This window comes from Callorhinchus milii, unplaced genomic scaffold (genome assembly GCF_018977255.1).
Source record: "Callorhinchus milii isolate IMCB2004 unplaced genomic scaffold, IMCB_Cmil_1.0 Scaffold4, whole genome shotgun sequence".
Lineage (NCBI taxonomy): Eukaryota > Metazoa > Chordata > Chondrichthyes > Chimaeriformes > Callorhinchidae > Callorhinchus > Callorhinchus milii.
This window is the reverse complement of record NW_024704745.1, coordinates 70,879,578-70,903,008: the sequence shown is the minus strand read 5'-3', so window position 1 is coordinate 70,903,008 and position 23,431 is coordinate 70,879,578. Positions and strand designations below refer to the sequence as shown.

Here is a 23,431-nt window from a genome sequence, read left to right as displayed (position 1 = left end):
ACCAGTTCGATATTGTCAGAGATTCTGCCCTTTTGTAAGACATGTTAAACTAAGACCCTGCAAGCCTCTTCATAGTGTTAAAGATTCCCATTAGTTACTCCACTTTACAGTATATCCTGTGAAGTGTTTTGGGATGACCTCCTGATAGGAGAAACACTATAGCAGATGCAAGGATTATTATTATTATTAACTATATCATCTCCAGCCCTATCTTCTCCTCTGAGCCCTCCATTTTTCAAACTCTTTCTATCCTCCAACCCAATCATTGGACAAACCTTCAGTGAATATGTCCCATTATCTGCAACTCTCCCCAAATTCCTTTCTCCTCTCTCCCCATCTTCAAACCCTCTTTTGACCTTGCATTTGGTCAATAACCTTCAATTCTCTCCTCCCTGTTCAGTGCTCCTGATTGATTCTGCAAATTGCTTTGAGTGTTTCATTGTACGCGAAAGGCAAGCTGTTGTTTTGGCATATAACTTCTGCATTAAAACTGTCAGCTGAGTTAAAGCTACCATAAATATTATCTGAAATTGCGGTAGTAATGTGCCTCTTTTCTTGGAAAAATAATCAGATTCTAACTCACAGGGATGCTTCACACCCATAAATGTCAGGCTGTCTATTAGATCTGTTTGTCAAAGTTGCTTCGAACCAAAGATTTGGAGTGAGGGCCACAAGAGAAATAGCAAGTTGACTTGTTATTCGCTGTTAAAAGCTGCATTTGTGTCGATTCCTGACCAGTGATAGGAATAAATAAGTGGCAAGATGATTAAATATCATACGAAAGGCTTTGTGGACTATTACTTCATACCACTCAGGGCTATAAATACCTATATCTGGATATATAAGGTCTCTAAAGTGCATGTGCATACAATATCTATCTTAGACATGCGTGATGCACTGTAAAAGCAACAACAACAACTTGCATTTATATAGGCCCATCGCACAGGGTAGGGTCCCAGGGTGCGTGACACTGGTGGAGCACAACACGGAGCCTGCGGGAGAGTGCTGTTATACAGTTAACCACTGCAGAACACAGGTAGTCAATCTGTCACTGGAAAAAGGTAATCTACATTACCCTGCTTTCCACTTTCCATTAGAGATGATGAGCGTGTCTTCGCTTCTTCACAGCAGTGCAGACTCAGAAATCCTGCCTTGCTATTAAGGAGATGAAATGTAAATTTGCACAGTTCGAAATTTTGGTAATATTGGCCACCATCCCGAGTATCCAATTGATGATGAGTTCAACTTACATTAACAAATATTGCTAACATTTACTGATGGGAAAATGATGGGATTTTGCAGCATGTGTTTATAATAGAATTTTTCCATAAAAAGCACATCATCAGATTACAAGAGATCAAAAGAGAAGTTCAGATGGAGTGGGCCCATTTGATTTCTGAGGAAAGATGTACGAAAGACTGAAAAGATAAAACAAAACAAGTGGCAAATCGTATTTAGGAACAATGCTATCAGGATCAGAGGCCTTATATAAGCCATGAAATAGGAGTATCTGACAGATAATATCTGAATTTAGCCATAGTGGTAGAACAGAACGGGGCAATGGAAGGAAATTTTGCACCAACATCATCAATATTAGAGCTACAGAAGAGAAGTGAGCCAAAGAGGTCAGCTTTCTCTTTAAGACAGCTAACAAGCAAAGCATTTGGATGGAAGAGTGGTGTAAAGGAGAATTCACAGATGTTTCAAGTGACAGCTTTGGTAAAGGCTAGAAGGAAGACAGCTGAAGGGAAGGAACATCTAATGTAAAAGCAAAAATGCTCACCAACCATAAATATGCAGATTTTAAAGGTAAATTGTGGAGACATTAAATAAAATCATTTGATTATAATGTTAATTTTGGGGTTATAATCAGGGCCAATAGAAAACTGTGGAAATATTTACCAAAAATTGCAGGGAGTTGATTTGTGCTATTGAGAGGTATATTTTACTGCCAACCTACATTTTTTTCACTTAATTAATAAAGACTAAACAGGAAGAAATATCACACATTAGATTGTTGCAAGAAGAAATTAATGCTTTCTTTAACAAAAACGGGGTTTGTAATGGAAGGGGGTGTGTATAGTGGAAGGGGGGTGTAGTGGAGTGCGTGTGTGTAGTGGAGGGGGTGTGTGTAGTGGAGGGGTGAGGGGTTTAAAGGGGGTATAGTGTATAGTGGAGAAAGAGGTGTAGCGGAGCAGGGCTTTGTTTAGAGGAGGGGTATTTGTATGAGGGGTAAAGGGTTTAAAGGGGGTGTGTGTAGTGGAGGGGTGGGGGGGTTAAATTATGTGTAGTGGAGGAAGGGGTGTATCAGAGCAGGGGTGTGTAGAGTAGGGGATGTCTGTATTGGATTCCACAGAAAAATTGTGGCCGCACTTTTCTATTGGTTCTTTGTCATTAGGAACTAATTTAAATACAGGTCATGAGGTACTAATTCTGTATTCTAACAAAAGACAAATCCTGATTCTTATTCATCAATGACCACATCCACTTCAAAGTGTTCCAAAATAATTTATATAATACAACTGTTTCTTGCTGTTGCAAATGTCTAATTTTAATTTGTGAAACCAGTACAAAAGTTCTAAACTTTTGCTTTTAAAATATTTTAAAAAGTCAGTCTGAAGATTCTTCAGGCTAACCTGACAACGAGGCCAAAATCATTGTCAAATCATTTTATATCCAGCAGTGTTCTGGATGCTGTTTTAGTCAAGTATTGACTGATACTGAACGACACCAATTGTGTTTGCATGGATGATATCGTTTTGTAAAGTAGCAATTGATTTGCCATATATTTTTTGCTGACAGCCTACAGACACAGTCAACACTGCCTTTTCCATGCATATGTTCCTGCCAACTGAGCCGTGGAATAAACTTGGCAAAAGGCCAAATTGCTTCCTTTTCTAGTCACTGGAGATCACATGCAGGTTATAATTATTAATGATGGGAAAATAACACCTGAATTCATTCTTGTAGGAAAGCTTTTTCTTCAATAGACCACTTATTTCCCCTTAAAGACAGCCTTCTGTTCAAAGAAGAAAGGTGTAACAAAATACACTCTAAAATCAAACATGGCTTTTTCTGAGGTAGTTTTGAAAACATACTACTTTGAATCCAATTATGCAGATAAAGATTTGATTTTTTTAAAAATACAAATATAACTCTACACTAATGGAATACATACATTAATTAAAAGTCAACACATCGATCAACTGGTGGCATTTTCTTTTAAACAAAACAAAAGATAAAAGAAACACTTCTCAAGCCTCTTTTTGTATAACATATAAACTCCATAATTGTGGATAACTGCAATAGACTCCCAGGTAGAACATTTATTGTTATGTTGTTTGAAACAGTAAAAAGGGGCTAGATTGAACTGGATTTTATAGTTACAGGGTATAAGTACAGAGAGTGCGTGTGAAACACGAAAGCCCTGAGCAGGGTATTATCAGGAATGAATAACATAAAATACAAGATAAGTTAGATGTTTTAAATTGTTCTTAATTTAGCTTTGGGATGAAGGAAGCTCTATTAACTTCATTATAACTAATGATAGAATGAATTCCAAATGATCTTTCGAAGAATGGCCTGTTTTTCTTTCCATGTACTTTTATCTTCCTAAGTAAGCCACTAAAATAATCATGACACTATGCAGGGTACCTATTTGCAAAGGAAAATATTTGCTTGGAAACAGGCCACTTGGCCCAACTACTACTTGTTTACTCCATACGAGTCTCCATCTATTCTTTACTCCCTCCCATACCCTTCCATTATCCACTCCCTCATCTGAAGGTCCAGCTTCCTATTGAATGTGTCTACACTATCTGATTTAACACTCACTTCAGGCAGTGAGTTCCACAACCTTCTACGTGATGTTAAGCTCTCCGAAGCGCTGCCCCGTGTGAAGGGCACTATATAAACGCAAGTTGTTGAAGTTGTTCCTACTAAATTCTCTTTTAGATTCCCCCTAGTCCTATCTTATATTTGTGTCCCCTGGTTACAGACTCCCCAACCAGTGGAAGCAACCGATTTATGTAAATTTTATCAAACCCTTTCATAATTTTAAATACCTCTAATTAGGTTCCCGCTTAACCATCTCTTCGCTGGCGAAAAAAGGCTTAACCTATCCAATCTATCCTGATAGCAGAAACCTGCCAGCCCTGATATCATCCTATGCTGTACTCTTTCTATTGCTGTTACATCCTTCTTATATTGTGGAAACCAGAATTGGCCACACTAGTCCAGGAGTGGACTAGCCAAGGTGTTGAATGTGAACAAGACTGAGGCCCTCCTGATTGGCTCGCCTCAGCACCTCAGGATCTGGCAACATCAACCTCCATGGTCGCTCAATACAACTCACCAAACCAGTCAGGAACCTAGCTAGGGTTCTTGTTCAATCCTCAACTGTCTTTTCTTCCCCACATTCAAGCCATGACCCGCTCTGCCTTCCCTCACCGCCGTAACATCACCCGACTCCGCCACTACCTCACCCCTCAGGCCTGAAACTCTTGTTCAGGCCTTCATCGTCTCCAGGCTCGACTATGCAAACGCCCTGCTTGTCGGCCTTCCCAACCCCTCCCTCCACAGGCTGCAGATAATCCAGAACTCTGCAGCCCGTGTCCTCTCACGCACCAAACTCCGTGACCCCATCTCCCCCACTCTCACCCGACACCATTGGCTCCCTATCCTTCAGAGGATCCAGTTCAAGATCCTGGTCCTCACATACAAAGCCCTCCATGGCCTCGCCCCACCCTACCTCTGCGACCTCCTAACCCCCTACCAATCCGCCTGTTCCCTCCGCTCAGCCAGCTCTGGCCTGCTCCATGTCCCCCGACCCACCCGCCCCACCGTTGGCAGGAGAGCCTTCAGCTACTTTGCCCCCAACCTCTGGAATTCCATCCCCCAGTCACTCCCCCTCGCCCCCTCCGTAGCCTCCTTCAAGTCCCGCCTCAAGATCCTCCTCTTCGACCATGCCATCAACCACCCCCCTCCCTTCTCCCCCCTGACCCCAGCTCGGGTCTGAAAAGCCATATTCTGTCTAACGCCTTGGGACGTCCTCCCGACGTGAAAGGCGCTATACAAATGTAACCTTGTTGTTGTTGTTGTATAAATTCAACATCACTTTCTCATTTGGCCCAAGATCCCATTGAAACTGCCGCGTTTCGCCCACAAATATAGAGTATTCAGTTTACAGCATATTCTGTGAAACGCTTTGAGACGTCTAGAAGATGTGAAAAGCACTATATCAAATGCAAGGATTATTATATTATTATTATTGGCCTTTTTTATAGCCTTATTTACCTGTGGTTACTTTTAGAGATTTGTAGATCTGAATCTCTAGATCTCTTTACTCCTCTACTCCTCTTTGACAGTAGACGGTTTTCTTTATTTTTGCTGCCAAGATGAATTACTTTGCATTTTCCTACATGAAACTTCATTTGCCCTCTGTCTGCCCATTCTGCTAACCTATTATGCCTTCCTGCAATCTTTTTCAATCCCCTTCACTGTTTACCATACCCCCAATTTGGGATCATCTGCAAATTTTTATAACAGCAAGAGGATTACATCTGTATGCACCTTTCACATCGGGAGGACGTACAAAGGCGCTAATTTTTACACCACATCTCGTACACCTGAATCCAAATTATTTACATGGTGAACTGTAGCAGTCCTAACACTAATCCCTATGGATCACCGCTTCCTATTTCTTGCCAGCCTGAGAAGATACCTTTAACTCCTACCGCTTTCTTTCGGTTTCCTAACCATCTTTTAATCCATTTAGCTACCCCTCACACTATTCCACATGTCCCTATTTTAGTAATGAGCCTCTCATGTAACTTTAACAAAAGTCTTCTGGAAATCCAGATATACTACACCACTGCATTTCCTTTGTCTACTTTATCAGTTACAACTTCAAAGAATTTGATAAGGTTGGTCAAGCATAGCTTTCCTTTCGTAAATTCATGCTGTGTGCTTATATAAAATAGGCTGTATATCAAATGTAACGTCTATTACTAAGATTACATAATGCAAACATCCAATTTCTTTAAAATAAATGCAGTCATTCTGACATAATAAATTCTTGTATTCTAAAAATGATACCACAAGATCTCCTAAAAAAAACAAATCCTGGATAGTATGAATATGCTATTTGTGTTTAAAATACTATGTTAAGTTTGTGGACAATAAATTCCATACTTTTGCCTGCAAAATACAGTTATGACACTTTACAGTAAATCCTGTGAAGCATTATCCAATGCAAAGATCTTTTTTTATTATGTACTTTGCACTTTTCTTTCTGGTTTATTTAACTTTTCCTGTACCTGAACAGAGAGCTAAAATAAAATGTAAAAGAAACATAACATACGTATTATATACAATAGTTGCCAATTTATACAGATTAAAAATATTCAAGAAGGAATCTGAGGCGGAATTTGAATTTCTTCAACCACTGTATTGCCTAATTAAAAGTATTCAATATGAGACAGTTTAAGTTCTACACAAAGTCATAAAAGTTTGAATTTTGGGGGTAATTTTAAAACAAAACAAATTGCACACCAAGAAGGAAATAGCATCTCTTTTAACTTTTAATCCAATGCGACACCCATTTAAAATTTAATGTGAACTTAAATAGGTCATATCAATAATGCAGTGTTGTTAACTCTGGCATGAGACAGACTGGCCTTATCAACCAATCTAACACAACTAATTAGCAACTTACTGAGAACATGCAAAGAATGAACTGATGAATGCAATATAACATCTTCGGTATTCGGCAGAAATGAATTTGTGTTCCATCATATGCATTTGAATGGGAAATAGTAGAATAATTTTCCTCTGACATAGTTTATAAATGGTGTGTACATAGATGTAATTATGTGCTACATATCGTCTAGGCATTTAGAATACAACTGATAACAAATTAACTACTCATGAAGGAACACCCACAAAATGATTAGACTAGAAGATAATTATATGATTTGCCTGTCTCTCTGATCTTCTCATACCCCACTCCTCTGCCAGCCCCGTACACTCAGCTAACACAGGCCTGCTGCACATCCGCTGTCCTTTTTGCATCGCCATTGGTGGACAAGCCTTCAGGCATTGCCGTCAACCTCTGGAACTCTGCCTCTATCTCTCCACCTCACTTCTTTTCTATCTATCTTCAAATCCCAATTTAAAACCTATCTCTTTGATCATGTCTAAGGCCATCTCTGCCTCCCCTTCCTTCTAGCTCAGTGTCCAACTTCGCCAATGTGAAGCGCTTCAGGATGTTAGTGTATGTAAAGGGTGCTATATAAATACAAAACAAAAACAGAAGTGGCTGGAAACACTCAGCAGGTCAGGCAGCATCTATGGAGAAAGGAAAGTGAGTCAACGTTTCGGGTCCACGACCCTTCGTCAGAATTGGGGCCTGTTGTGAGGATGAGGCTTTTAAGGGCTAACAGAGAGGGCAAGGAAGACAAAGGAGAAAATGGGGTAGAGGACAGGGGATGATGAGTTAAAGAGGTGTTAATGATTCAAAACAAAGGGGGGGGAAAGCAGGAGAATAGAGGTGGTAATACTGCAGAACAAAGGGGGAGGAAAAGATTGCAACAAAATAGACGGACAAGAGAGAGAAAAGGTGTGTTTGGGACCAAGATGATACGGTAATGGTCACAGAAGAGGGGGAAGGGGAATGTGAGCTGTTATGGTCTGACATTGTTGAAATGAATATTGAGCTTGCGCTGTGACTCATTGGAACAGCGTAGGAGACCGTGGATGGTTTCCAGCATTGAGTTCCACAGTCTTACCAGCTCTCTGTTAAACCATTCAACTTAAATTCCTTATTATGTATTCAACAAATTCACCAATAAATATTAAAACCATCCAAATGAACTTCAATATGCTATTTTTGGCGGTGCTAATCCACCATAAGAATACTTACCCTCATGAGATTTCATGCCCCAATGAATCTATTTGTCTTTTTAAATGACCAGTAATAAAATTTATGTAATAAAATAAAATGGATGAAATGAAACTGGCTCGTACTCAAGGCAGTTTTGGAAAAGATTTTGATTAACAAATGGAATGTATGAATATAATAGCACAACCGAGTAGAAAATGACTGTATGAAAACTTACCAGAGGCTCTGCCATGATAACACGAATCTTTCGTTCAGCCTGAGTTGTGAAGTTAGCAAATATGCTCTTCAAGACATATTCCCCTGATTTAATATCAGGGTCAATATTGATGGGCATCATGGCTGGAGGTCCTCTGTCACCTGGTATGCTGCTTGTGGGTAGGACTGGGGGTTTAATGTACCCGTTGCCCACAGGAGAAGCTATGCAAAAAAACACGGAATAATCAATAAATTATTGTGATACATCTTCAGTTGGGCTCTTTTATAAAAAATCTTACTGTTTATTTTTCAGTTTGTTGAAGCATTTCATTACAGTATCAATCAGGAGCATTCGCTTACAAATACACAGCCACAATACTTTACAGTACATCCTGTAAAGTTCTTTGAGACATCCTCATGACATTAAAGTGGCTTTATCAAATGCAATATAATAATAATCCTTGCATTTGATATAGCGCTTTTCACGTCTTCTAGACATCCCAAAGCGCTTCACAGAATATGCTGTAAAGTGAATTGACTGTATATTTGTGGGCGGAACGCGGCAGCCAATTGCGCACAGCAATGTCCCACAAACAGTCGTAGATTGAAAATGACCAATTTATTATTGTTTTTGGTTTTGGAGGGATTATTATTAGGCTCTGTGTGGAGTAAGGAAACTTGCCCAAGGTTTCGCCCTCTGCCTGGAATTGAACTCAGGTCTCTCGCTTGCAAAGCGAGTGCTCTAACCACTGAGCTACAGGACTCCACTTTGGGTACCACTTAACTGTAAAGTACCATTATTATATAAATAAGGATTTATTTTATTTTATTTATCAAAGGCAAAACTTCTAAGATCTAGTCAATAGTCATTGGCCACTAATGATCATCTTTTGGATAATAATAATCCTTGATTATCACGTCTTCGAGATGTCTCAAAGCGCTTTAACATTAAACCAAGGTTCTATGTGCTTGTTCACATGGCACTATTCGAAAAGAGAAGGGAATTTCTCCAACTATCCTGGCCAACAATCCTCCAAATAAAATTTGTCATCACTTCATGGTTGTTTGGGAGACATTGCTATGTGCAAATCGGCTGCCTGTTTGCCTACAAATACATAGTCTCTACTCTTCATAGAAAAATCCTATGAAGCGCTTTGATACATCTTGGCAACATGATAAGGTGCTGTATCAAATTCAAATATTAAATATCAAATTCAAACATTCAAATATTTATTATTATATCAATTGCACTGACTTTAGGTGCAATCAAAATACAATAGGTCATGGAACATCTGTAACTGCCTTAGTTTTTGTTAGTTTTGAAAGCAAGCAGTAGCTCGTTCATGTATGCAAACGTTCTCCACAGAATACAGTAATCAAATAAAATATTGTATCCAAACTTGCAAATGTTCTCCATCACATTATGTCTGCCAAAGGTGCTGATACATTATATACAGAATAATATTTATATTTCAGTGAGTTATAATACTGGAAATGAATTGAGCATTTTCGATCTAAACACAAACTGAGAAACAAAAGATCCTTGATATTGTAAAACAGGCTTGCATTTGTTACAGTCCTTTGCTATTATATAAAATACTACTGTATCATCAGTGTTTATTTTCTAGTTTTAGCGTTCCTTTTAAAATTGCTAGGCAGGTTAAGAAACATCACGAAAAAGGAAGCTGAACACTTAAAAAGAAAATAAACTACAGGAGAAATCAAAATAATAATAATAATAATAATCCTTGCATTTGATATAGCGCTTTTCACGTCGGGAGGACGTCCCAAAGCGCTTCACAGAACACACTGTAAAGTGAATTGACTGTATATATTTGTGGGCGAACGTGGCAGCCAATTGCGCACAGCAATGTCCCACAAACAGTCGTGGATTGAAAATGACCAATTTATTATTTTTTTTGGTTTTGGAGGGATTATTATTAGGTGTGGAGTAAGGAAACTTGCCCAAGGTTTCGCCCTCTGCCTGGAATTGAACCCAAGTCTCTCGCTTGCAAAGCGAGTGCTCTAACCACTGAGCTACAGGACCCCACTACAGAAGAAATCAAAAGAAAACAAATACAGAAAATATTTCAAGCGAGCTTATTTTCCTAGAACAAATTGATAGCAAAAGAATTAATTGAAAAAATAGTAATGCAAAGAATGAGGATGAGGTACAAGGAATGTACGATATTTTAAGTATTCTGTTTCTGTTCATCCAGTTGAGGTCAGACCTGAGACTACAAGTTTGTGAGCCTGAATCCTGACAGGACTCTCAGCCCTTCACATTTTTGAGCTCAATAAAATAAATACTACACTATGTCTCCTCCTTAGAGTCAAGTGGGGCTAAATTAACTAAGAAGAAATAAACAATCAAAGCCAAGTAGACTCGCAGTAACCCAAAACCGACCAGCTTGGCGAGATAAAATGCTAAAATGTAGATGAGCAAGTGCTGCAAAAATTACCAGGGACTGTAAGTTTGTAACTGTAAAGTACCTTTAAATTTACCAGTATTGCACTTAGCAAAGGTACAAAAACTACGGTTACACTGTATAGATTTGTACAAAAGAAAGTTGTTCGTGCAGACTGTTAAATTTGAGTTGACCGTGCAAGTGCTTGTAAACAGTTCCATGAGCTTAAGGGATGATGGTTTAATTAGAATTAGATCATACAACATGAAAGGAGGTGGCCCTGTCGGGTGTCTGACACATGCTTAAGAGTACCCAAACCAAACGGAGGGTTCCATGTATCCCACCTACACATGGAAATTCCAGATAGATTGTTGGAATGCAATGTGCACTCTCCCTGGAGGGACGCATCCTACTTACCTAATTCCAGAAAGTAACAGGTGCAGGTTGGCAAGAGCTAGGGCTTGGGGACCCCAGGGTGTGAGTTGGGGTCCTGTTGGAATCTGACCAGCTAAAACCACATAACTTGCCATTGATAGCACTGTCTGGCAAGCTTTCCTGCTGCTTGTCCATCTAGGACAACCCTACCCAGTAGGGCTATGGCTTGCAACAATAATAACAACAACAAATTACATTGTATACGCCTTTTACATCAGGAGGCTGTGGTTAATAGGCTTGCAGGGTTAACAGTAGCTGTTTGGGATGACTTTCTGCCCCCAGTGACTGGTCTGCCCTTCCAAGTCCTGTCGATCAGTCATTCTGGCTGTGCTGTCATCAGCAGTGCCCTGGAATACTGAGGATCCACCTCGCTCAGGAACCGGACTACCGAGACCACCACAGAGGGTTCCAATATTCCATGTCACCTTATATAACATTAGTTATAAAAGGCCTCAATAAGAAATACATATTCAAATGCAAGGTTGAGTTCCAGGGCATCTAGGATGCTGTTCATAAGCTAGAGTACTGGGGGAAAAACACAAGTACAATACCTGAGAATGACTTGAACTAGATTTGATATGTAAAGTGCCTTGCTAAATATAGATGAGGACATGGTTATGAAGGTACAAGGAAATTGTAGTGTTAAGGACAAAGGGAGGAATATGATTACACTAAAAGCTTCAAACAGAGTTATGAAGGATGACCTTAAAATGCTTTTATGTTATTGCAGTAACAGAAGCAGTAAGCTCAGCTCTGGATTCAGCAGTGTAAATTATTGAAAAAATGGTTGTTAGCAGCCCCTCTGGTTTGGATTCCCTACCTCTCTCCCCTGTCTCTTTGTTTACTTTTCATAAGATCAGAAGATTACTTAGGATAAAGAAGACCATTTGGTCCATCTGATCTCATTCTTCCAGAACACCCACCCTAACGTGCTCCATTCACAGCATTAAGTAGTCGTTAACTGAGTTGTGTGTCCTGGCCTCAGTCACCCTTCCTGGAAACCTATCATAATAATAATAATAATAATCCTTGCATTTGATATAGCGCTTTTCATGTCTTTTAGACGTCTAAAAGTGCTTCACAGAATACGCTATAAAGTGAATTGACTGTATATTTGCGGGTGAAACGCGGCAGCCAATTGCGCACAGCAGTGTCCCACAAACAGTCGTGGATTGAAAATGACCAATTTATTATTGTTTATTAGGCATGTGGAGTAAGGAAACTTGCCCAAGGTCTTGCCCTGCCGGGAATCAAACCCAGGTCTCTCGCTTGCAAGGCAAGTGCTCTAACCACTGAGCTACAGGACTCCAGGACTTTATTCTGGGGTCATAAACCATGAAACTTCTTTAATTTTCCCCTTTAATTTTTAGAATATCAGTTTATTTATTTGTACCTTTAAATGTAATGTGCCCTGGTGTCCCATTCAAATTTATTCCAAATGTTTTTAATTAATAGAATGTTTATCTCATAGTTATTTGTGGCCACAGCTACCACATTCACTTTAAAGCAGCTAATTTAATTAAATGTTTGAGATATTCTTATTGAGATATTACTCTATATTAAATACAAGTACTATTTATTTAGTGTTAATTTACAAAGCTAGCAAAAGTACTGACATTATTGGCAACCAAATCTTGGCTCAAAGTAAATAATTGACACAAGATGGAGTTTCGAGGGTTAGAGTGTTCTGCATGTCAGATCTATTGAGTTAGAAGAGTTATTGTGTAAGAGATGATACAGCAGCTATTGAAAAAGATCGATATAACAGAAGAAAATAATAAGGGCAACAAATCAATAATTATAATTATTAGTGACAGCTCAAAATAACAGTAAAGGTTTCAGGCGCAAACTTCCCATTCTTTTGGAGGAAGTTGGATGGTCTATCCAGCCGATTCAACCTCTCAAAAGATTCCTATGATACATCCATTTCATCATATTATCACACTGAATAATTTTAATTTTGAGGAATTTGTTCTAGTTATTTTTGAAACTCCAGCAAACATAAAATATTACTGCATTTAGCATTTGCTTTTGTTGTCCTTATATTGAACTTTCACATTGGCTTGAATTGTCTTCATGACAGAAAATTTGCATCTAATTTTTTCAAATCTTTAATAATTTTAAGAACCTCTATCACGTCTCTTTTCAAGTAAAGAAATCCAAGATCATTCCTCATAAATCTGTCACAAGAGGTTATTGAAGAGCTTGGATGAAGAAAGCTTTGTTTTATTGGATCATTCTTATCCTTCTAGAATACACACTGTATCATCTTGCCATTATAGCATCAAGCTGTGTTTTAAATGAGTTCGGTATAACCATGCTTAAGAGTGTCCAAGCCAGAATGAGAGTTTGACATACCTATGCCACCTATGCATAAAAATTTCCCGTGTCTGGAATGGATTACATACCTTCGCCCTGGAGGAACACACCCTGTTTACTTAAATCCAGACAGTATTAGGTGCAGATAGGCGAAAGACTGGGGTTCCCAGAATATGTTGGGGTACTTACTACTGGAGTTACCCAGCTAGAATTACAGGACTGGCCATTAAGAGCATTATCTGGCAAGCTTTCGGCAGCTTGTCCAGCTAGGACTTATAAAGGATTTACATTGCAGGATTAACAGGAGCCGAATGGAAAGAATCTTTGTCTTCAGAGACTTGTCTGCCCTTCAGAGTCCTGCCAACAAGCCGGCAGAGCTGGTCTCTCAACAGCAGTGCCCTAGATCAGGAACTATACAACAACTTGCATTTGTATAGTGCCCTTCATGTGGGGCAACGTCTTGGAGTGTTTAACTACTGGGAACACCACAGAGATGGGAGGATAGTAACACAGATTTGGGAAAGTTGCGCTGTGGCCACCAGTAACTTAGTGACCGCACGCTGAGGTCACGCTAAAAGGTTGTTTAAAAAATCACTGCCTTAGGGCAGAGTCACTCTAATGGGGCCTATCAGAGTTTGCCAACTCAAGCTTACATTAACTCAGTCTTGGGTAAGCTTATCTGATTGGGATAGGCTCTGTGGAACATGCAAAAAATTACCTATATTATTCTATTTACTCCACACGCCTGATAATAATCCCTCAAAAGAAAATTGGTCATTTTCAATCCACAACTGTTTGTGGGACACTGCTGTGCGCAACTGGCTGCCGCATTTCGCCCACAAATATAAAGTCAATTCACTTTACAGTCTATTCTGTGAAGCGCTTTGAGACATCTAGAAGATATGAAAAGTGCTGTTTCAAATGCAAGAATTATTACTATTATTATTAGAGGGTTCCAACATTCTGTTGCCCCGCAAGTATCCTTGTAGCCAGCTCAGCTCCAAAGATACCTCACTTACCTCTCCCCAAGCAGGATAGTCACGAGTTAGGTCATTTGACATCTGGCAAGCATGTCGCATTTTTAAGGTCTCATTGGTTAATGGAAAGGTACCAGAAACTTCCTGCAAACTCAACAATGAGTTGAGCAGCCAAACTAAATTTTCAATTTAGGGGAAACATTTGAAGGAGGAGCATTGGCCACAATATATTGTCTTTCAGGCTCTGTAATTCCCTTCCTCACTTCCTTCTCCTCGCTCCCTCTCTTCCTATTTTCAGGTCCCTGCTGAAGACCTTTCTCTTTGACAGCGTCTTTGGTCACCTTCCTCCCCACCCCCACCCCAGCTCGGCCCCGGGATCCGTTACTGTGAAGCGCTCTGAGATGCCGTCCGGCGTGGAGGGCGCTACATAAATCCAAGTTGTTGTGTTGTTTTAAAATAACAGGGAAATAAAAGGACATTTTAAAAACTGAATAGGGATAAAAAATGTGAGAACTGAAATTTTTATTTAAATGCGAGAAATAAAACTGAGATCTGTTTAAGTAATTAAGTTAAGGGAGGCTGCAGAGAATCATAATCTCATAAACATGAGGGATTTCAATATCCCGGAGGAAACGCTTATAGAAGTGGCACACCCTCACAAGGGCAACACACACTTAACACAGCTGTGAAGCAAAATGCTAGGGCAGGTATTATATTACATTTAAGATATAGCAGTGCACCATAACTCATTTGTAACTAGGGAATGGTAAATACTGCAATAGTAATTTGCATTTATGTAGTGCATTTCACACAGGGTGGTATCTCAGAGCATCACTGGGGATGTTGTGATCATTACCGGTTAAATTTCATATTGTAATGAACGCAAACACCAAAAATAACAATTCAAATGAGCAAGATTTTAGAAAATCTTTGGAACCCTGAGAAGAGTTCTAGAAAGGTTCAAGTAGGTAATAAAAAATTGTTGAGAGCAATAAATAGGGTTCAAAGGCAGTTAATTGGCAGAAGTGTGTTTACTCACGACCTATTCAGGAATCCTGCATACTGGGACGCTGAGCATTAAATGCACCTCAATGAGCAGCAGATTTACATACTTCACCTCTGCACATTGGTTATACGACAATGTTAAAGTGCCAAATGACCATGTTTGTGAGAATCTGATGAATTGTTTATTCTGGTCAACAGTTCAAGTAGGCTACCGCGTTTTGCCCACAAATTACAGATTCCACTTTACAATATATTCTGTGACTGTGCTAAGACTGGCACACAGGCTTTTCATCTCTGGGACCTAGGTTCAAATCTAGCCAGGGCTGCTGCAATGTAAATTTCTCTATCTGCTGGCTGTAAGGGTTAAAAAAAAATTTGGTCACCCAATCCACCTGTTTGTGGGACATTGCTGTGTGCAATTGGCTGCTGCGTTTTGCCCACAAAACATAGTTACCACACTTTACAATATATTCTGTGAAGTGCTTCAAGAAGTCTCAACGACGTGATAAGGTACTGTATCAAATACAAGGATTAATGTGATTGTTATTGTAAGAGTTCTACATAAGTTCTTACTTAGCAGAGTTTCTAATTGTTCCCACTGCATAACACTGTACCTTCCAAGGTTGTCAAGCTTACAGATTGCCATAAAATGGGCTCCTGTCAGAAGTAAACTGTCACCGTTCATGTAGTATATTTTTCTGAGGTTGGGATGAAGGCAATTGTAAGTAGAAGCCTTGTATGTTTGTAGACATATTATTCAGTGAAAAGTGATTCATAGTGAGACAAGCTGCACAAAATAGAAGTGTTCCATTTCCCAATGCCAGGAATAATCACATTAATAGGCACAACAATTAAGGTTCGAAGATAGCTTCTTTTAAAACAATGGCGTTCAAGGAAATAAAAGGAAATGTTTTGGGAAATCTGGAAAAACAAATAGCCTAACATTGGTCTAGAAATGTTGAGAATTTTCAGCATCAAAGATCATTCAACAACATTATCTATTTGAAATGGAAAAATATATGTTAATCACTGTAGAGCACTTCAAAAACATTGAAGGAGTTCACTGTAAGAAGCTGAAAGCTTTGCTATCTAAAGTACAGCCCTTACAAAGGGATCATGCAACATTTGTTCAAATGTCACGTGTACAGAATAGCAAGCATCGGGAGGAACTGCTGGTGACTTGCATTCTCCTCAGGAGAGCTCGCTGCATCTTTGTGTCATCTGACCCAGCTGAGCAAGAGTTTAGCCGTCAGAACTTCCTGTAGTCCAAACTGCATGCAAATGTGAATAAGCAAACAGTGGAGACTCTGATGTGCTTGTTGAATTGACTGTTGCCTGATGAGTTCCTCTATGAATGTGCTATTCATTCGTGGAAATGTTTGAAGAGACGTAAGTTCGCTGGCCTGACAGCTGGCAGCAAACACAATTCACAAAACTAGCAGTCAGTAACAGCTACTGTTTATTTTGGTTGTGAAATTCAACTTAGGATTTCATTTTTTAATGAGCACTTGCAAGGTAACTTACTTGACCTTCAACAACTATTATGTGACTTAAAAATATGTCTGTTAAGATACCAAGATCTAAAGTACAATTTACAGTATATTCTGTAAAGCGCTTTGAGATGTCTCAAGGATGTCATAAGGCACTATATCAAATGCAAGGATTATTATTAAGAGAAGCAAAAATTGTATTTGGGTAACATTTTTATGCATAACTTCCATCTTCTATTGAAAACACACAGAAATATTTCTTCAGTGCTTTCACAGGCACTGAGCAGCAGCAAAGGGCAGTTTCAGGGCAGATACCAGGAAGTATTTATTTACCAGGAGAGTAAAGAATGACTGGATCAGTTTATCAGAAAGGGACGTTAATGGTAGGGCACTGGATTCATATAAGGAATAGTCTGATGTTGCACGGGGATGGAAATAGGATGGATATTCTGGAAGGATGAGATTACATGTCAGCCTGGCTCAATTGGTAGCACTCTCACCATTGAGACAAAGTCCAGGCAAAGGCTCCAATACAGGACTGGGTGTGTGTGCATTGTCAGAGATGACATTTTTTGACTGAGAAGTTAAACCAAGGTGCTGTCTTCCCATTCCCCAGGTGGACATTAAAGATCTCGTGCCATTATTCAAAAAAGAGAAAGGAGTTTCTCCTGGAATCTGACCAACAAACCCCCAAGTAAAATCGAGTGCTCACTCCATGGCTGTTTGTGGGACATTGCTGTGTCCAAAAAATACACTCAGTCACACCACATTACAGTATATTCTGTGAAATAGTAGAGGACATCTCGATAATGTGATAAGGCACTATATCAAATGCAAGGATTATTATAAATGGGCTGACTTTACCAATCTGTCCCCACCCTTCACTCGGTGGGCACTGGCCTGCTCTATGTCTCCGCTCTTCCCACTCCACCTTCGGAAGTCAGGCCTTCAGCCTTTCTACCCCCACCCTCTGGAACCCTTCCTGGAGCCCCTCTGCCTCCCTCTTACCTTGCCTACTTCAAGACCCTTCTCAAGACCTTCCTCTTTGACTGCACTTTCGGTCATCTTCTACCTTCACCCTGTTGACTCCAGCCCCCAGCTCAGGTGCAAACCCTTCACTGACCAGCACATGAAAGGAGCTATAAATATACAAGTTGTTGTTGTTGTTCTTCATCCAAACCGCTCACAATGTTGTTTGATCCAATTATCTTTTGCCTCCTTAAACGCAGACCACTTCACTGCATAAGAGGACAGATGATACATTCCCAGACATTCCATTAAACTGCTTAAGAACAAACTAATTCAAAATTCTACATGAATGACAGGTTAACTAACCTTCAATTTTAATATCTTGATTTGATGTTACTAATTTTAATACCTTCCTTCAGGAGAGCCATCCTTCTCCAGAAACCCTGATTCAGTTTGATAATTCACTAATGTGAGCTAAGATTTTTATTAAACAATTTAAATTTACTGAATTCAATATCATCACAAAATAACAACATAGCAATTATTTCATCTCTCATAAAACAGTTGGCATCTAAAAATATGTTCCTAGTAATGTATTTAGATATTTTATAAGACTCCAAATGCACCATGCCTAGACAAATGTTCGATATAATTCTGCAATATAAATTTTTTAAAGGGCAAAATATCTAGAAAGTACTGTGGTATGATTCATGAGATCAACCGAGACGTTAATCTTCTATTATATTACTCAATGATCAAGTTCTAAATTAAATTGTTTCCTCTCCCAACCATCTTTATTCATCTATCACAGTATATAGTAACTGATATGTGATTGCTCTATTACTGCAAACGTGCAGTATTAGGCCGAGATACAGAACTCATAGCCATTACAGCACAAGGTGACTGTGGGATATTTCACTTAACTCATGGAACCCCAAACTAATCAGTTACATTCTGTGAATTCAAAGGCATCAATTTGAATTTGAAGCCCTGTATGTTCCTAAAACGTAACAGCTGTTAACATAAAAAACACCACATGCTGAACTCTACTAGAATTAAATGCTGTTGGGTCCCAGTAAGATCGCTAAATTCTAATAGCTTGCCTACTAGGTTTGCATAATAAAATCAACTCTTGTTATGACTATGCTTAATTTGCCAAGACAAAATGTGCTTATATCAGAAATTGGTAACTCTTAACTCTTAATATTTCCAGTACGACTAATTGATTCCATAAGTGAAACATAGGATACATTGCACATTAATTTATATGTTTTACAGTGATCAAACCAACTATTCAAATCTCTCTAGCTTTCCAACTGTGAAAACAAAATCACAGATGACTGATCACAGAGACAGATTGGTTGATTTGAGGAGAGAAATGATGAATGTAATACAGACAAATGTGAGGCTATACATTTTGGGAGGAAGAATAAGGTAAAACAGATATGTTAGGTGGTAAAATAATAAAAGGAGTAGAAAAGCACAGTGGACAAAGCTGTCAAAAATGCTAATGGAATTGTAGGTTTTATAAATAGGGTATTTTTATAAATAAATGTATTATAAATAATACAAAAGCAAAGAGGTAATGCTAATCTTATATGAATTGTTTGTTAGTCTCCAGTTAAAATATTGTTTCCGATATTGGTCACCCCACTTTAGAAATGATATCAAGGCAATAGAAGGAGTGCGGAGGAGATTTACTAGGATGATACTGGGGATAAGTGGTTTGGCCAGTGAACAGAGACTGAAGGATCTCAGACTTCTTTCACTGGGCCAAAGAAGGTTGAGGGTGATTTGATAGAGGGCATTAAAATTAGAAGAGGCAATAGGGATAAATTATTTCTACTGGTCAGTGAGTCGGTAAATAGATAACATCAATTTAAGATAGCAAACAAGCAAATGGGGAGGTTAGGAGAATTTTTTTCATGCACAGAGCAGTTAGGATATGGAATGCCCTGTCGGAGGCGGTAGTTGAGGCAAAATCAATTTTGGGAGTTAAAACAGATTCCTTAAAAGGAGTCAACTCCAGGGATATGCAGAAAGGCAGGTAAGTGGACTGAAAGGATTGCTCTTGATGGGGCAGCACTGACACAACGGGCTGAATGGCCTTCTCTGTGCCATAAATTTCTATGGTTCTATGACCCTAGCCTACTTGTCAAATTGAAGAAGTTTTTTTTCCCGTCAGCCAGGCGTCTGACACAAGCAGAAAACTGTCAAACAATAAAGGGGGGCTGTAGAGGAGATTTACAAGCATAATCCTGGGGGGGGCGATCAGTGGTTTGGCCTATGAGCAGAGAGACTGGAGGAACTGAGTGGAAACTAGCCTTCTCCTCTCTCCCCCCCCATCCCTCCCGCCAGACGATTGCCACTAGATTGCCACCTACACTAAGTAAACTATTATCAGAATTCCTCATGAACTAGCCATCCTGTGAAACTATTCCAAGTCAATATACTGTATGATATAGCCTGATGGGAGTGAATGCCTTGCTCTTAAGAGTCAGTGCAGACTTGATCGGTTGAATGACCTAATTCTCTGTTGTAAATGATTCTAAATTCTGTATATGAGTTTGACTCTATTAAAAACGCATTTACATTGCTGGATACTGCAGGTCCATGTGGATCTGTCCTGCAGTTAGGAATATGGTTGTACGAATATTCCATTCAACAGTGTAATATAGAATCCACAGAACTAACAATAGCACAACTGTACAAATAGTAATTCACACAAGTAATAAATTGTTAAAAGTTATCTCACATTGGATCTTCCTTTTTTGCCTTTCGAAAGTTAGCAATTTAAAAATCTTATTACAGGCCTGTACAGGTGGGCTAAAAGACATGAGAATTAATGCCCCTTAAAGCAGTGATCCTATTTACATGACAGCACTGATGGTGAAGCCCATAACTTTCACCCAAAGCTCACACCAACTGAAGATAGGTGAAGTGCTGCCAAATCTCTGTCACTCTCCCTGTCAGTTTATCAAACATACTCCCATTGACTAGTTTATTTTTCCTCACTGCAGAAAAACATGTAGCCACTGATCTTCCCTAATGACTCTCCCAAATTGAGAACCCAGTTTAGTTGCTTGTTATTACATGACGTCCTTCATCAAGACGTTAAAGTAAAAATGTACCACGATTTATATGAAGAGATTTTAGTTGTTTTACATAAATGCTACAACTTCACAAAATTAATTTCTCAGTTTAAACATGTTTAAAGTTAGCTTTTCAAATCATAACACAAATGAGCCTATCAAATGACAGATGAACTTGAAAAGCAAATGAAAAGAATTTTAGATATTAGAATACAGCTGAAATCTACAAAGGATCCACATAAATGCTCGGATTATTTTTCTTACGGATGTAAACACCCTCTATCCAGTATTTCAGAACCACTTCAAGAAATGTGTGAAGGGCAATTTGTTTGGCTGGTGTAGTCTGCATCTCTGAGTAATGTCCCACAGCAGATAGAACAATAGAAAAACAAATATGCACGAGTTGTCATTTCGTTTCTGACCTTTGCATACTCATTTTAATCATTTGCTACAGCGGTCATTCACCAGTTTATTTTATTTATGGTGAAACATGAGATCCCGAATTGCTAATCTCTTTGCTCTGCAGCTCTTGCACCACCGATCTGGTTTTTCATTAGCATTAGTCATTCCATTTCTCCACTCACGTTTAGTTTTCGATTCCAAACTGTGCCCCTCAAAATTGGCATTTTGGTCTCTATGTAAACTAGATACTTCCTCAGCATTCCTACATGTTCTGTACACTACTTTTGTTCTGAACTCATTAATATTATTAGCTCAATTCAGCATATCAGGAAGCTGCCAAAATATATTATGGAAATTTGGTTATCAACATTTCTGTATCACTGGAATTCAAATAAGGTACAGAATTATGTGAGTTTATTACATGGTGATCTCCAAATTCTAGCCATTTTTTAATGATAGGATTAACTATTTAGGGATGAAATTGTAATAAATAATCCTTGCATTTGATATAACGCCTTATCATGTCGAGACTTCTCAAAGAATTGGTGTGATGGGATAGTCTGTTATCAGTTTTTACCTCCTACCTCCTCCCTTGGTTTAGCCTATGGTTCTCAAATCCTGAGATTTACATATTTTTCCAGCTGAATAGTTCCTGGAGTCTGGTATGTGTGCTCCACCCTCAGTTCCCAATTATGTAAGTCACCCAAGTGTGATACAATTGACATTAATTGCTTACAAAGTTTTTTTTTGAGACAATCAAACATGTTAATGTGCTTAGTTCTATACCTTAGTTGATCTCCAGTCCAAAATTCTAGTCGTTTTAAGTCATTTCAAATGTGGTTTACTCATGTTATGTTTTTTTTCATTGCATAGTCCCATTCATGCTTCCGTTCACTGCTCCCTCCTTCACTTTGTTCAAGGTCCGTCTCAAGACGTCCCTGTTTGACTGACTTTCAGTTACCTTTCGCCTCCACACCCCTTCAGCTTCCCTCCAGCTCAAGAGCCGAGCCAGCATCTTAAGCGTTTTGAGACGTCCTCGTAACGTGAAAGTCGTAAAAGCCGCTATATAAATGCAAATGTTATTGTGTCCTTACGTTTGTCACTTATTGAGATCCAACTTGCTAGTGTGCAAAGGTAGGCCTTTAATATTTAATTTTTTACAATGTAGAGATTGATATAGAAAAAGTTCTAGAATAAGATGGAGAATTAGAGACTCAGAGTGAGAGAGAAACAGAGAGAGTTAGTTAATTAAAATTTAACAAATTCCACTTTAACATCCTGGGATTAGATCAGTTTATCTCAATTGCTCATCTCAATAAGAAGTATACAAAGGGCACGTAGTTCATGAACAAGATAGAACTTGCCAAAACGAAGGTTGAAAAAAATCTAAGGGCGTCAGTTGACTTGCCATTCACCTCGTCCAAATTGTGTGAGAGAACAATAAACAAGGCAAACAGGAACCTGAGATATATAATAACAATCCTAATATTTTGATATTGTGCCTTATCACCCCCAGAAAGCGATTCGCCAATCGACTAACAATTGGGTTCCCATTTACTGCATACAGAGGTATGTGGATTAAGGAAACTTGCCTAAGGTTTCCTCCTGCCCGGGAATCAAACCTAGGTCCTCTCACTTGCGAGGTGAGCGCGTTAACCACTATGCTACGGGACTCCATATTACTGAATCAGTTTCATTTAGATCCCCAGATGTGATGTTTCTAAGATTTAGTAAAAGTACACAATTAAAGAACCTAATACAACAACAACAAAATTACAGTTGTATAGCACCTTTCACATCGGAAGGACGTCCCGTAGTGCTGAAATAGCCAGAAAAAAAAATTGCTTTCAAAAATGAAGAAAGGCAGAATTAAAAAGGCAAGCAACATCATCCTTTGCCAAACCACAAAAAATGTTCCCCTCTTGTGACAGCAGGAAGCATTAAGAATTTGACTCCAAAATTATTCTAATATTGAGGAAATGATGAAACAATTCTGGAAAATAATGAAATACTGTATGGTTTGTAAAGTATGATAAAGAGATACTGCTAATTTTAACTTTAATAATCATAGAATCATAGAATTATACAGCACAGAAGGAGGCCAATCGGTCCATCGTATTTGTGCCAGCTCTTTGAAAAGAGCTAATGACACAAGTAAACAAATTACAAGATTCAATGCCATACATTTCAATATAAATGAACTAGACAAGCCTTGTTCACGCCTGAACCTCATTTAACT

General features: G+C 38.9%; 1 protein-coding gene across 4 annotated transcripts in view; it reads right to left on the bottom strand.

Moving 5' to 3' along the window:
- Nucleotides 1-23,431, bottom strand: part of fryb (furry homolog b (Drosophila)) — a 155,798-nt gene that overhangs the window by 100,254 nt on the left and 32,113 nt on the right. For all 4 annotated transcript variants that reach the window (XM_007891283.2, XM_042334582.1, XM_042334583.1 and 1 more), the window contains exon 2: nt 8,118-8,317. In XM_007891283.2, the coding sequence (XP_007889474.1) occupies nt 8,118-8,317 (200 nt within the window). The remainder of the gene's footprint in view (nt 1-8,117; nt 8,318-23,431) is intronic.